The 16,481-nt window shown below is 43.4% G+C and overlaps 1 protein-coding gene across 1 annotated transcript in view; it reads left to right on the top strand.

Moving 5' to 3' along the window:
* Positions 1 to 361: 361 nt before the first annotated feature.
* Positions 362 to 16,481, top strand: part of ANKRD65 (ankyrin repeat domain 65) — an 83,707-nt gene continuing 67,587 nt past the window's right edge. The window contains exon 1 of the mRNA XM_063941873.1: positions 362 to 443. Coding sequence (XP_063797943.1) covers positions 426 to 443 — 18 coding nt within the window. The 5' untranslated portion in view covers positions 362 to 425. The remainder of the gene's footprint in view (positions 444 to 16,481) is intronic.

Raw genomic sequence — 16,481 nt, 5'->3', positions numbered from 1 at the left:
TTGTCTATTCAACTGTAGTTTCTGCATAATGTTATGAAAATAGGCTGTATAAATAGTCCCCATAAAATTATATTAGTAATTAAATGATCTGTTTTATGTTCACTATATGTACTTTATGTGTTATACCCAGTGTTCCTTTCTTTTTCCACATATCACGATGTCTATCTAAGCTGCATTGTGAAAAAAATGCAGATTATTTGTGCTTTATAGCCTGTGACAATCACAGTAAAACACTAGCTTTTGTGCTATCCATGGCTCTACACACAGCCCTGGTTTTTCCAAGTGCCAAACATTGTTCTGATGCCTTTTACAATTTATGTGTCCCTCCCCCATCCAGGAACCTCCCTCGTCCCTTCATTCTTCACCAAGTGCACTGGAATCAGCAGCCCATTACTCTTTAACAGAAGAAATCTCTGTTGGGGAACATGTTCACACATGCCAAGGTATCGTGTAAGTGTAATTGCATAAGGTCTCTTGCTTAATCTGCATCTCAGTGTCACTGCTTGTCAACCTGTTGTGTGTAAGCAGCTGACTGTATTGCATACATAAAAGAGAGTTGTTTTAGGTTCCACCAAGTGCGACACAACATCTAAACCTGAACCACAGAGCACTGACCACGAGACACCACTGTACAGGTAACTTGGGATGGTGATACAACCTTTCTAGACTTTACAATAACAGAAATACAGCACTACACTTTATGATGTCACTTTCTTTTTTTTATCATTTTGTTGCTTTCTTTCTTTACATGTATGTGTGTGTATATATTTAGTACGGTAGATAAACCCAATATTTATTTTAGCATATTTTTTTGTATAAAAAGGGGGTTGGTTTTGCCTTACTAAACATTCCCACTATAAGGAGTGTTGCTGCTAGACTTATTATGGTATGCTGGGAAGCATCCCCAGGTGTGGGTCAAAATGTCACTTGAGACACAGCTGATGCTCCTGTGGGAGGTTGTGGTTCCTTGAGACACAGCTGATGCTCCTGTGGGAGGTTGTGGTTCCTTGAGACACAGCTGATGCTCCTGTGGGAGGTTGTGGTTTCTTGAGACACAGCTGATGCTCCTGTGGGAGGTTGTGGTTCCTTGAGACACAGCTGATGCTCCTGTGGGAGGTTGTGGTTCCTTGAGACACAGCTGATGCTCCTGTGGGAGGTTGTGGTTCCTGCAGTCAGCTGGAGGTTTCTTTCCCTGCCTGCACATACCCAGGAAATCAGGTTTGGTACAGCTTTCTTTTAAATGTAACTTTTTAAAAACATAATTTCAATGAAGGATCAATTGGTATTTGTTTTGTTTTCTAAAAGTAGTTGCTATTTTAGCAGTTGAAGTAGCTGTGTGTTCTGAGTGTAATTCAAAGTACCTTTGACTCAGCCTTGCATTCAAGCCTACCGCATTAGTAGCCACTTCTACAATAAAAATATACACGATAGAGAGTTACAAGCGACCTTAATAAAAGGACATTTGAGTTGATTACAGTTATTGGAATTTGTAGGACTTTATGGTGGTTACTTGTATGCTATCTATACTGTATGGTGTTCACTGAGATGCAGTGTGTACTGTATGGCAATCATTGGGGTTCTGTGTATATGGCAGTCACTGGGATGCTGTGAATATTTGATGGCAGACACTGAGGTGCTGTGTGTGCTGTATGGAGGTCACTGGGATGCTGTGTGTACTGTATGGCAATCAATGGGGTTCTGTGTATATAGCAATCACAGGGATTCTGTGTATATTTGATAGAGGTCACTGGGATTCTGTGTGTACTGTATGGCTATCATTGGGGTTCTGTGTATATGGCAGTCACAGGGATGCTGTGTATATTTGATGGAGGTCACTGGGATGCTGTGTGTGCTGTATGGCAGTCACTGGGATGCTCTCTGTATTTTATGACACACATTTAATGTGGTGAGCATCACAGCCAGAAAGAGATGCAAATGGAAGAGTCCCTGGATGTAAGAAGGTGATTGCGTGTGTGTGTGTGTGTGTGTGTGTGTGTGTGTGTGTGTGTATCTTATTGTAATGTAGGTAGATTCATTGGCTATTAATACTCTTCTTTAATGTTGAGATCAGGGTTGGTTAATTAATTAATGAATCGTGGGTGGGAGGCAATAATTTATTTGTGGAACTATGTATTTGTTGATGGTGGCTATTTAATAGCGAGATTATAGTGGTGCTTATTTGGTTTAGGTGGGGTGGTATGGGTGCTGTTAATTTAACACTGGGCTGAATATTTAGAGAGGGAGGGCATTTAATGTCAGGAGGTTTATTAAATGTGAACAATGTGAACACTCTTAACGTAATCTCTGGACTGGTTTGGGAGAAATAGGACTATTAATAAATGTGTGTTGTACATATGACACAATCATGTCCCCAATGTGAGGTAGCCACGACCCTGGGATAATGCCTATTTTTATCCTATATTCCCCTCATTTCAAAACCTGGCTATACCACTGGGTGAAGTAACTGTACTTAAATCCTACAGTGTACTCTGGTGATATATATGGAGTATATAATATAAACCTCCTAATGATAATGTGTGGACCTCCATTCTAAAAGTAAAAAATTCTATACCCTTAATACCATGAAATAATGACACAGAGACTTGAATTTGGCAGAAAATTGTTAGCTATTTATTGTACCCTAACCATTAGAAAAAACCTGTAAAGTAAATATTAAGTTAACATGCCGAATCAACCGACATATGGTGGCAGAAAAAAGAACGGCTATAACCCACTGAAGATAACCTCAGAAACATTAAAAACCCAAACAATCCTAATCTACCACAAACCATACATAGGTAATAGGTGCCCGACTCAGACCTCCACGCTGACTACCCACCCTGATGGGTGATGACGCTGCCCCCTGTTGGGTGATCTAGCGGCCTTAAAAGTCAATGGAGGTGAGTGCACCTAAACCACACCAATACTGTAAAAACTGTGACTAACAAGTCAAACTATAACCTGCTGTTCTTTTCCGCCATCAAATAGCCAACGAGAAACCACAACTAACAACCCAAAGCCAAGACACTCCGCGCCAAACCATCTACCTAATGGGGTGGGAGGGCGGGAAGGCAAACTAAAAGAGAGATACCCCTAGATGACCTATACATCCCTATATATGCTGATCCCTCCCCTATCTACCATTGGCTGTACTTTCCATAACAATTAGGTCCACACCCATCACAGGAGGTTTAACTCTCTCCATTCCTATGCCTGTCATTTTGTTCTCCTAAACATCCTAATTATAATGTGTGGACCTCCATTCTAAAAGTAAAACATTCTATACCCTTAATACCATGAAATAATGACACAGAGACTTGAATTTGGCAGAAAATTGTTAGCTATTTATTGTACCCTAACCATTAGAAAAAACCTGTAAAGTAAATATTAAGTTAACATGCCGAATCAACCGACATATGGTGGCAGAAAAAAGAACGGCTATAACCCACTGAAGATAACCTCAGAAACATCAAAAACCCAAACAATCCTAATCTACCACAAACCATACATAGGTAATAGGTGCCCGACTCAGACCTCCACGCTGACTACCCACCCTGATGGGTGATGACGCTGCCCCCTGTTGGGTGATCTAGCGGCCTTAAAAGTCAATGGCGGTGAGTGCACCTTGATAAAGCTAAATATTTATCGTGTATATAACCCTATATGAGGTCTTAGAACACTGTACGCTATCTACGTAAGAAGTACCGTAAGGGTACGCAAGTTGCGTATCGATCGCTTAGCCGTGATCGAGACGCTCAGGCGTCACGTTCACTCACGGCCAAGTGATCACAGGCAGGCAGACTATTGGCTGTTGACTATCGTAATGATTCGCTATAGCGTAGCGGCGCTCAGGACCACGAGGAGATCACCAACGATGCAGACGCTCACAACGTTAACCTTTATATCTATACCTTTAGCAATGAAATACACAGCAAACCTTAGTGTAGAGACAAAGTGTAAGTGCAACCTTGTGTAACCTGATTAACTACAAAGCTGCCTGAGCGTCACCGACGCTCAGGGAATATTTAACACTAAAAAGAATACACAGATACCTGGGCTTAGGGTCCGAAACCTATTATGTGTATTATGACTATTATACTTGCAAAAAGAATCACAGTACAAAGCATACACTACAATATAACATAAACCAACTAACCAGATAACTACACAGGAAATACAATATAATACAATTAAGTCTAATCAAGGGAAAATACGAGAGAAAGAGAAGAGAGGGAGAGAGAGAAATGGCTCACAGTAAGACAATATGATTACGGAGAGAACTTACGCACAAGGGGAACGATCGCATGCGCCTCGATATCCAGCTCCCGATTATCAGCAATGAGAACCGTTGAAGAGAGTGAAGTTGGATATGGTCGGCCTGCTATTTATGCCCCACACACAATACAATTCAATGGTCCCTACAATCTCATTGTTCATTGGACACAGGAATTCGGCTTCGTATTGTAACAAAAGGTCATAGGTTGATTCATACAGGTGGGCTGTGACTATTTCCAACTGCTCAGGTGGGAGGGAAACTGGGTTTCCCGCCGCATGGGTAATAAAGTGCAAATAAAGTAAATGTTCATAAACTTCTTATGTCCATAACTATTCGCACGAGCGATTGATCTGCTTCAAACCAACACCGGAATATTTCTAATTAAATATTCTTCCGATGGATACTAAACACCACTGTATTACTCCTATCTGACCCTTCGTATCAAACAAAGAGGGATTCCTCTGTTCATAAACATTCTATATTAACCAAACTTTCAGAATCTATCAAAGGGACCATGATCTACAAAATACATTATTTGTGAAAATATGTAACGATTGAGTCGCACGCTACGACTACACAAACCTTACCGTAAATACGCATACCGTGCACCAGCGGGTGCACGCAACAGCGGGTATGCGCCTTCACGGGAGAGCGCACGCATGCGCAGCGCGGACCAGTGTGAGGTGCAAATATGGCAGTGTGTATAGAGATATTTTTCTGACTTTGACAGTCCACCCTTTGGCAGTCAATAATAACTGCCACCTTCTAAAACATTTCAAAAGGAGAAAAATATATGTCAGGGGTTAATTCATTTCCATGGTTGGGTGAGGGAGAAGAGAGGAGTAGGTGTGAAGAGGGTATGACCTAGTGAGATAGCAGAAGCATGTGTGTATGAATCCGTGTTTGGGGGGTCATGTATCATCGTGCCGTACGTGTTGTAAATCAAGCTTCGAGGTATTGCGAAGTATACATTTGAATTCCTTCTTATCCCGTGGTACGGGTCTGTGGATGGGCTGTCAAACTTTACCGAGCTCTTTTCGGATTTTGAACAAAATGGGGAGCACATTTTAGTTGATGATACATGAATGGGGGAATATGTGATTGCTGATATCTGTGCCTGTATTCCCTATACTATGTGTGTCATTACCTGAGGGTTGTAGAAATGAAGAAAAGACATAATTACGGTAAATGCGGTGGTATTCTATGTCAGGTTAATGTACATCTGTCGGTTGAAGTTTTGTTCGGTATCAGTTGAAAGTCGTCTTCTTTGCGCTGTTTTGCTCATTAGGCGTGAGCAATAAGCTTTGTCAATGCCATTAGATTTACAAAAAAATGTTGGGCTAGCGTAAGTTTAAGAATTCTAGGGAAACTGGGGATCCATGGCAAAGTTCATCAAATGTCCGTATCTAAAGTGGTCAAAACTTCTTCTTTGGTCAATCCGTTGTCTGTATATCGTCTCGTCAAATTCCTCGTCCAAGGGGGTCTTGTTATCTTGGAGAAAAACCAGAAAAACAGGTGAAAGAAACGGACCGTAGAAATCGCATTTTCATCACATTATTGTTTCTATCATTGGGTCATAAATCAAATCCAGGTTAATTACAGTTTCCTCACTCCTCAAACTCATCACTCTGGTACTTTGTTTGCACCTCATTAAAGCCTGCCCGCATCTAAATATCAATCCAATCGATATAACGACACCTAAGATACATAGTAGAAACTTCCCAACATCCATTATGACTCCTTGAGCCCAGTCTCCCAAACCGGAGAACCAATTTCGCGGGTTCAACCATGACACCCAACCAGTCAGCTCATTACCTACAGCAGCAAGAGTGAGATTGTGTTTTCGACGAAATTCCCACTTTAATTGGAGAATATCGTCCATCTTTTGGTCTATGACCTCTACCGGATCCTCGGTGCTATTCGTGATATACGTGCAACACTTCACGCCGTACTGTGTTGCCAATGTAACACAATATCCGCCTGTCACTGCTGTGAGGTAATTAAGAACCATTCTATGCTGTACCAGTTCTGTTTTATAAGCCTGAAGTTCTCTTCCAGTATATCTAAACGTGTCATCATACATTTCAGTGATATTATCTAACAAATTGGCGAGTGCGGAAATGTATCTATAATTCATCACTCCTCGAGCGGTGCGAGTGAAATCTAACGCCACCAGAACCTGAATCCCGGTGGATTCATGGATCAGATCAGAGGCCGGATGCTCTAACCTTTCTGACAGTTGTCTTTTAACGAGGTGCTCGTAATGAGTGTGAGTATAAGGAGCTTGGGCACCACGGTGTATGTCTTTCATTTTATCATGTGTTACAGTCATTACTTCAGGCAATACTCTTCCAATATAACACAATCCTTCAGAGTTTGGGGCAAGCCACTTGTACGCCTTTCTCCCGCATATGAAATATGCATCATCGGGGAGAACATATGGGACGGAGAAAGACATTACCATATTACACACCTTCCAGGTGAAATCTCCTAGCCCTAATTCTTCCATCTGCTTAATGCACGTATCAGGTTGTACGATATGTGCACAGTATCCTGGTGACACTTCTCCAACTCTAGTAATCCTATTTCCTAAGGTGTATCTATACCGGAAAGATTTTCCTCTGCTGGCTATGTGGCGTACAAGCTCTGTATCTGTAGGCATTCTATCTGCTCTATGTGAAAAGGTCATGGTGTGGTTACTCCATGATACTTCCCAATTTCCCGGCTTTCTGGGATTGGAGATGTTAAAACATAATAGGGACCTATCCACGTGGTATTGGTGGAGCTTCAAACTAGGAGGGCTGGAGATATTAAACCTCCGGTCCACCGGTCTCCCACCATTTAACTCAAGTACCTCTCCTATCGTTAAAGGAAATGGTACTAGCCCTGATTTGCTATGACCCTGAGGTACTTGAGAGCATACCCAACAATCTGTTTTGTTTACCCACTAAGGAGTGATAATCACTCAATGGATGCCGGTCCATATGGATATTAAAACTGGATTGGCATTTCTTAATGCACCCATCTTCAATGACATTGTTACAGAGCCTACAGATACAATTTTCTTCAGCTAACAATCCGTCACAATTTCTTCTATGGTCAATGCTATCGGATCGTTTTCTGATACTCGCCTTTGCTTGTTGGTTAGGTTGATCTTGGAAAACTACGCCTCCATCTTTATCATCAGAACTCATTCCAGAACCTCTATCGACCTCCATGGTACTCTCGCCGGAACAGACTGCTCTGGTCAACATCATGGTCAACAGGAAAATCCGGATCACAGTCTCTTGGGGCAAGTCCATCTTATAGGAGGAAACGGAGAAAAATGAGAAAGGGGAAAAAGAATTTTCAAGGGAGAGGGGATGGGAAGTGGAGAAAAACAATAAAAGGGAGTGGGGAGTCGACAACTGCTTTCGGTCTTCAAGGCTCAGGTGCCGCCTCAGTCCTCCTGGAACAGACACTCCAGTGATACAACCTCTACCGTCTGTTCCTTATCACGGGACTTCTCTGGATCAGCAACCTTCTTGCAGTGGGATGAATGGACCCAAGTCTCTCTCTCAGCAACTTTCAATGCTGTAGTGCTAGTCAGTAAGACCTGGTATGGTCCTTGCCATCTGTCAATAAGGCAACCTGAGCGTAGAAAATTTCGTATCATTACATAATCCCCAGGTTCAATGTCATGACAATTACTATCAGGTAGATCAGGAATCACCAACTTTAGATTATCATTTTGATTCCTTAACTGTTTACTCATGTTAATCAAGTACTTTACAGTTACTTCATTGTTACATTTCAAATCATCCTGAGGGTTAATCATGACATGCGGTTGTCGACCAAATAAGATTTCAAAGGGGGACAGATTAAGAGGGGACCTGGGAGTGGTTCTGATACTGTACAATACAATGGGTAAAGCTTCTGGCCATGTCAATCCTGTCTCTGCCATCACTTTACTCAATTTATTTTTAATAGTGCTGTTCACTCTTTCGACCTTCGCACTCGCCTGTGGACGGTACGGAGTGTGCAGCTTGCTATCAATTCCCATCAACTTACACATTCCTTGAAAGACATCACCTGTAAAATGGGTACCCCTATCACTTTCGATTATTCTAGGGATACCATATCTACATACAAATTCCTGCACAATTTTCTTAGCTGTAAACATAGCGGTATTTGTAGCTGCAGGAAATGCTTCGACCCAATTCGAGAAAACATCTATACAGACAAGTACATATTTCAAATTCCGACAAGGGGGTAATTGAATGAAGTCAATTTGTATTACCTGGAAAGGGCCGCCGGCAGGTGGGATATGGGATGGTTCTGTAGGTATTGCCTTTCCAATATTCTTTCTCAGACAGGTAAGGCATGACATTGCTCTTTTACTCGCATGAGAGGAGAATCCTGGGGCGCACCAATATGCTCTTACCAATTTGCACATTCCCTCCTTGCCTAGATGAGTCAGCCCGTGAGCTGCTTCAGCCAGACATGGAAGATATGCTCTGGGGGCCACTGGTTTACCATGTCCATCCGTCCAGAGTCCTGAGGACTCTTGGCCACATCCCTTTGCCTTCCAGACTGCCTTTTCCTGTGTGGAACACAAATTTTGCATTTTACACAACTTCTGTGTGTTGATGGTATTGAATACCATCAGTTGTGTGGTGTCTGTCTGTATGGGGGTAGCAGCTGCTAACTTAGCAGCTTCGTCTGCTCGGCTGTTACCAAGTGATACCGGGTCTTGGCTATATGTGTGTGCTTTACATTTGATAACAGCCACTCTGTCGGGTTCCTGTATCGCTGTTAGAAGCCTTTTTATGTGAGCTGCATGCGCTACCGGTGTACCAGCTGCCGTCATGAAATTTCTGAGGCGCCATAGGGCTCCGAAATCATGGACTACCCCGAATGCGTATCTAGAATCGGTGTAGATATTGGCTGACTTACCCTTAGCCAATTCACATGCTCTGGTTAGGGCGACCAGTTCAGCAACCTGGGCTGAGTGAGGTGGGCCTAGCGGTTCCGCTTCTATGGTGTCTTGGTCATCTACGACTGCGTATCCAGTACACAAGTCTCCCGAGTCTGACTGTCTGTGACAACTACCGTCCGTGTAGAACGTGAGTTCTGCATCTTTCAGTGGGTTGTCACTGATGTCAGGCCTTGCGGTAAAATTTTGGGTCAAATATTCCATACAATCATGTGTATCTTCCTTTGTATTAAATCCTCCTTCCCCATCACTCTCACCTTCCACCCTTTGTGCCTGACCAGGCACACCTGGGAGATATGTTGCAGGATTTAATGCACTGCATCTCCTTATGGTGATGTTTACGGGGGGCCATTAGTGCTAATTCCCATCTTGTAAACCTCGCTGATGAGACGTGTCTGGTTTGGGCAGAATTCAATAAGGCTGACACTGCATGTGGTGTATGGATTGTGAGGTTGTGGCCTAGCACGACATCTTCGCTTTTTGTCACTAGCAATGCTATTGCAGCAACGCTTCGCAAGCAAGTGGGGAGGGATCGCGCTACCGTATCTAGCTGAGCGCTGTAGTATGCAACTGGCCTGCTGGCATTACCGTGTTTTTGGGTTAGTACGCCTGCCGCGCAACCAGCACTTTCTGTTCCGTATAGTTCAAAGGGTTTCCCATAGTCTGGCATACCTAGTGCTGGTGCCTGCGTTAGGCACTGTTTGAGTCTCTCAAATGCTGTTTCGGACTCGTCTGTATGCGAGATCCTATCAGGTTTGTTTGAGGAGACCATTTCCTGCAAAGGTAACGCTAAAATGGAAAACCCTGGGATCCAATTGCGGCAATACCCACACATTCCTAAAAACGTTCTGATCTGTTGCTGGGTTTGTGGCAGGGTCATGTCTCTAATTGCTTGGATTCTATCAGCGGTCAGGTGTCTCAGTCCTTGTGTTAGACAGTGTCCCAAATATTTTACCTTAGTTTGGCATAATTGCAACTTGTCTTTGGACACCTTGTGTCCGGTGTCTGAAAGATGAAACAGGAGCTGTTTCGTATCCTTCAGAGATGCTTCCAGTGAATCTGAACACAGTAGTAGATCATCCACGTACTGTATTAATACTGATCCACTCACTGGTTGGAAAGACTGTAAACAATCATGCAAAGCCTGAGAAAATATACTTGGGCTATCTATGAATCCTTGTGGTAATCGAGTCCATGTGTATTGGACTCCTCTGTATGTAAATGCGAACAAATATTGACTGTCAGGGTGCAGAGGTACCGAAAAGAAAGCGGAGCAGAGGTCAATAACAGTGAAAAATTTCGCAGTGGGAGGGATTTGCATTAGGATGACAGCTGGATTTGGCACTACGGGGAACTGACTCAACTATTTTGTTAATCCCCCTTAGATCCTGCACTAGCCTGTAACCCCTCCCCCCACTCTTTTTAACAGGGAAGATGGGACTATTGGCAGTGCTGGACGTTCTTACCAGAATGCCCTGTTGTAGCAAGCGCTCTATTACTGGGTAAACTCCTAACTCCACCTCTGGCTTCAGAGGATACTGTGGGATTTTTGGAGCTATCCTACCATCTTTTACTTGCACAACTACTGGAGCTACGTTTGCCATTAATCCAGTGTCCTGTCCGTCTTTTGTCCAAAGTGACTCTGGTATCTGAGATGTCATTTCTTCTACTTGGGATGGATTCCTATTTGTCATAATGGTATGTGACATTAATTTTGATGGGGAGTTTAACATGTCTCGCACTTCCTGAGCGTGATTCTCAGGTATGTCCAAGAATACACCTTCAGGAGTACAATAAATGACGCACCCCATTTTACACAGTAAGTCTCTTCCCAGGAGATTGGTTGGTGCCGATGCAGCCAGCAAAAAGGAATGCTTGGTATGCAAAGGCCCTATTGTAATCTCGGCTGGTTTGCTAACAGGGTAGTGCTGGACTACTCCTGTTACTCCCATGGCTGGAATTGTCCTACCAGTGGTTCTCATGCCCACTGTCGAATTTATCACTGACTTGGCCGCCCCTGTGTCTACAAGAAAGTTTAAAGTTTTACCAGCTACATTAATTGCGACCTCGGGTTCACTTTCAAGGTTGGCAATCAATTTCACTGGCTGCAGATTACAGGTATGGCCACACCCCTATTGGGTATGGTGACCTCCCTGAATCCCGCTGGCAGCAACTATTTGTGAGGGAGATAGTTGGGAACTACCAGAGGCATGCCAGTCTCTGTTTGGGGGATATCTTTTTGTTTCCCCTGTATGTGGCTCATAACTCCGTTTCTGCGGACCTTGCTCCCAATGTCGTGTGTCGTGTCGTTGTCTAGGGGGTTGGTATGATCTTTGCGAATTTTTCGCTCTACAGTCTCGTGCATAGTGTCCCTGTCTTTGACAAGAATAACATGTTATCATAGTTGACTTACCCACAGGGTTGGATGGTACATACGCAGGCTGCTTTGTGGTCAGGGCCTGTATACTTACCGACATTAGCTTATCACTCTGCGACTCCCTGTGTCTGGTGATGTTTCGGTCGTGATCAATAGCAGCCTCTCTCAAAGTGGACACTGACAGACCTCGCCAACATGGTTGCGTGGTCTGTACCCTTGCCTTTAATGTTTCCTTCAAACCATCCATTAGTACGGATACTGCTACTTCTCGATGGTTTGGATTTGTCCTAATGTCCTCTATACCAGTGTACTTTGCCATTTCTAATAGTGCCCGGTGAAAATATTCTGCAGCTGTTTCTGACTCTTTTTGTTTAATGGAAAATATTTTGTTCCATTTAACAACTGCTGGGAAATGCTCCTTTAACTGTAAGTTTATCCTTCTTACGTTATCTTTGTTGTACACATCTGTAAGAGGTACGTCCAGATCTAGTCCACAATCAGCTAAAAATTGGGCTGAGTCGACATTGGAGGGTAAACAAGCTTTTAGCAATATCTGCCAATCTTTATTATTGGGCTCTAAAGTGTTTCCTAAGTCTGTGATGTATTTTTGGCTGGCAACTAAATCTTTTCTAGGGTCAGGGAATTCAGACACTATGGTCCTTAATTCCATTCGGGAAAATGGGCTGTACATGGCAATGTTCCTTATGGGAGTGGCTCCTGATACATCTGTTTTCCCATTGGGAACTGCTATTACCCTAACAGGAGTAATTCTAACAACCTCATTCTGTGTAGATTCTACAGCTTGTGGTGAAATAGTCTCAGCATAATGCATGGTGCCGTACTTACCAGTTGATACAACCTCACCTATCCCTCCGCTAGGGGCCTTTACTAGTCTCGTGGGTGTTGCTGTGCCTACTGTGGTCTCTGCTATGGTGGCTGCTAGAGAGAGCGCTGAAATCGTTGTCGCTTCGTCCTCTTGATCACACTCCTGAGGAAAGTTCAAAACAGGGTACAACTTGCACGGGTTAATACTTGCATGGGTTAATGGGTTAACATTATCATTAACATTTACACAGTTACTAAGTGATTTTGTGTTACACCTTAGTGCGTCTTTCTCCGTAATCAACTTCTCTCCTGATATATATGGTGGCGGCGGGGCCGTGGCAATCAGTTTTCTGTTAGAGCCAGATCCCGCCGCCTGAGCCAAACCTCTCTGTAACTCACCTTCCTGTTGCCACAACTGTAAATAATCATAATGCTGAACTCGTCTCTTTGTTGATTTTATGAGACATATCCTCCTCCTTAAATTTTGTAACACCTCTGGGCTGAAGCTACCTATTCTTGGGAATTTCTCCCGGTCTTGTACCGTCATTCTCTCCCATTCATCACATAAAACCTCTGTGTGACTTCCATATTTCTCACACATGATATACCTGGCCGACCCAATTGGTCGGACCACTGAATCAACCCGAACCGAGGTTGATCGCCCCCTACCTGAACAACTGGCCCCCATAACTCTGCAGGCGTTGCTTGCTCTACCTCTGATCTCTATATCAAGGTCTTCAGCGAACCCTTACAGAAAACCAGATTGTTCACAATAGGCTGACGGTGGCGGTTTACCGAGTACCCCACTCACTCGCCCACGCCGACCAATGCGACCTGATCACACCGATATGGTGCTGGCGCACTCGACCCAGGGCACCTATAAAAACCGTTGTTTACTGGAACATGCGAGGGTTATCCGCAGAACACTTACTCTTTCCAGTAAAGGTGAGGTTTGTCAGATAGTTCCTGAGTGACCAGCGAACTTCCCTTCTTGAAAAAATAAAAAATTACACAAATCACGTCAGAATGTACAAATAGCGTTTGTGACCCCTTTACTCTAATGGTACTAGGTCAGATTACTAACTACTGTACACAATTACGTGCGGTCCAGTCGTTCAGTACACAAACAACTAAGCTTGTGTACGGAAAGACCAATGGAATCGAAACTTACGACTGCGAATTCCTTCAGCCAGAGCTTGTACGGCCTATATGGGTCTTGCACCAACCCTTCTTTTGGTGTTGTGCCTCTGAACTGTATAGCGGACTTCCCTGTTTACTGTACCTGGACCTGCTGGTCTACTATGACCTCCTGGTCTTGTTCTGTACGACCTCCTGGTCTGACCTCCTGGTCTTGTTCTATACTGGTCCGCTATACTCTAATGCTCAAATATTATGTTTAACCAAGGATGCCTCCCTAGCCACCGTGCACGTCACTTACACGCGTGTACCTCACGAGTACTCGACTTTTCTTGTGGTTCAACCTTTAAGTTATATAAACTTATGTAATACAAAAACACTCACTCATCACATGTACACTTTTGCTTCTATTTCTATTTCTGCGCAGAAATTTTTCTTTAGCCCAGCTGTGTTACCAATTAGGAGCAGGATCTGTTAATTTAAATTTTGGATTTCCAAAAATAGACTTGCGTTATTTATCGCCTGTGGCGCTATTTACCGCTTTGCGTTACTTATCGTGTTGCGTTAAAAATCAACTTATCGTGACTTGAGCTACGTGGGCGTAACCGGACGCTCCGTTGCGTAATGTACGCTGCGTGCGTCTGCCTTTGGATTGCGTACACAAGTCTTTTGTTAGGGACACGTGTACGCAAAGCAAAGATCCACCGTAACACAATTTATACTTTTATCAATGTAGATGATCCTTGATCATCTACCACACAACACACTGACTTCGCCTTATCTCCCAGGCAAAACTGTGTGTTTGTCTATCTTTTAACTATATTACCTTTACTCTTAAACTATGAAATAACGGCAAATCTTTTTTTAGCACTTTTTTCAACTATAAAACTGGCAGACAGAAGAGTGATATACGAAAATGAAAAAGAAAAAGAAATGCAGATATATATATGTGTGCGTGCGTGTGTATGCAGGACAGAAAAATAAACAGTTTTAAAAGACACTAGCGTTTTGTTCTTACCTCCGGTTCCCGGATTCCTTCAGCACTTTTTTATCTAAGCGAAGCAGACGCTTATCCCGTCAGCACTACGAGACAACCTCCCGCCCTTTGCTGAGGGATAATGTCTGCTGATCTACCTAGTGCAGATATGTGAAGGACAGGGCGAGCCGCCAATTGATAAAGCTAAATATTTATCGTGTATATAACCCTATATGAGGTCTTAGAACACTGTACGCTATCTACGTAAGAAGTACCGTAAGGGTACGCAAGTTGCGTATCGATCGCTTAGCCGTGATCGAGACGCTCAGGCGTCACGTTCACTCACGGCAAAGTGATCACAGGCAGGCAGACTATTGGCTGTTGACTATCGTAATGATTCGCTATAGCGTAGCGGCGCTCAGGACCACGAGGAGATCACCAACGATGCAGACGCTCACAACGTTAACCTTTATATCTATACCTTTAGCAATGAAATACACAGCAAACCTTAGTGTAGAGACAAAGTGTAAGTGCAACCTTGTGTAACCTGATTAACTACAAAGCTGCCTGAGCGTCACCGACGCTCAGGGAATATTTAACACTAAAAAGAATACACAGATACCTGGGCTTAGGGTCCGAAACCTATTATGTGTATTATGACTATTATACTTGCAAAAAGAATCACAGTACAAAGCATACACTACAATATAACATAAACCAACTAACCAGATAACTACACAGGAAATACAATATAATTCAATTAAGTCTAATCAAGGAAAAATACGAGAGAAAGAGAAGAGAGGGAGAGAGAGAAATGGCTCACAGTAAGACAATATGATTACGGAGAGAACTTACGCACAAGGGGAACGATCGCATGCGCCTCGATATCCAGCTCCCGATTATCAGCAATGAGAACCGTTGAAGAGAGTGAAGTTGGATATGGTCGGCCTGCTATTTATGCCCCACACACAATACAATTCAATGGTCCCTACAATCTCATTGTTCATTGGACACAGGAATTCGGCTTCGTATTGTAACAAAAGGTCATAGGTTGATTCATACAGGTGGGCTGTGACTATTTCCAACTGCTCAGGTGGGAGGGAAACTGGGTTTCCCGCCGCATGGGTAATAAAGTGCAAATAAAGTAAATGTTCATAAACTTCTTATGTCCATAACTATTCGCACGAGCGATTGATCTGCTTCAAACCAACACCGGAATATTTCTAATTAAATATTCTTCCGATGGATACTAAACACCACTGTATTACTCCTATCTGACCCTTCGTATCAAACAAAGAGGGATTCCTCTGTTCATAAACATTCTATATTAACCAAACTTTCAGAATCTATCAAAGGGACCATGATCTACAAAATACATTATTTGTGAAAATATGTAACGATTGAGTCGCACGCTACGACTACACAAACCTTACCGTAAATACGCATACCGTGCACCAGCGGGTGCACGCAACAGTGGGTATGCGCCTTCACGGGAGAGCGCACGCATGCGCAGCGCGGACCAGTGTGAGGTGCAAATATAGCAGTGTGTATAGAGATATTTTTCTGACTTTGACAACCTAAACCACACCAATACTGTAAAAACTGTGACTAACAAGTCAAACTATAACCTGCTGTTCTTTTCCGCCAACAGCGAAAGACTCTTCCACAGAGTCTTCGCACCGCCACCATACCCTCAACCTAACTCCTGCAACACCTGAAACAGATCCTCCAGGAAAAACATCATCCCTTCCTTGGACATATGCACACCATCAGGCCGAAAAAGGTGACTTTCACGGAACCGAATCCTAGGGTGGCGAACCACTTTCCATCCGTGAGCCAATACCCACTTCGCCACCGCAGCGTTCACCTTTTGCCTGGCCTCATCAATCGGGCGACCAAAACACAGCTGGGCCAA

The sequence above is a fragment of the Pseudophryne corroboree genome, chromosome 10, assembly GCF_028390025.1.
Source record: "Pseudophryne corroboree isolate aPseCor3 chromosome 10, aPseCor3.hap2, whole genome shotgun sequence".
NCBI lineage: Eukaryota > Metazoa > Chordata > Amphibia > Anura > Myobatrachidae > Pseudophryne > Pseudophryne corroboree.
This window is presented reverse-complemented; position numbering and strand designations above follow the sequence as displayed.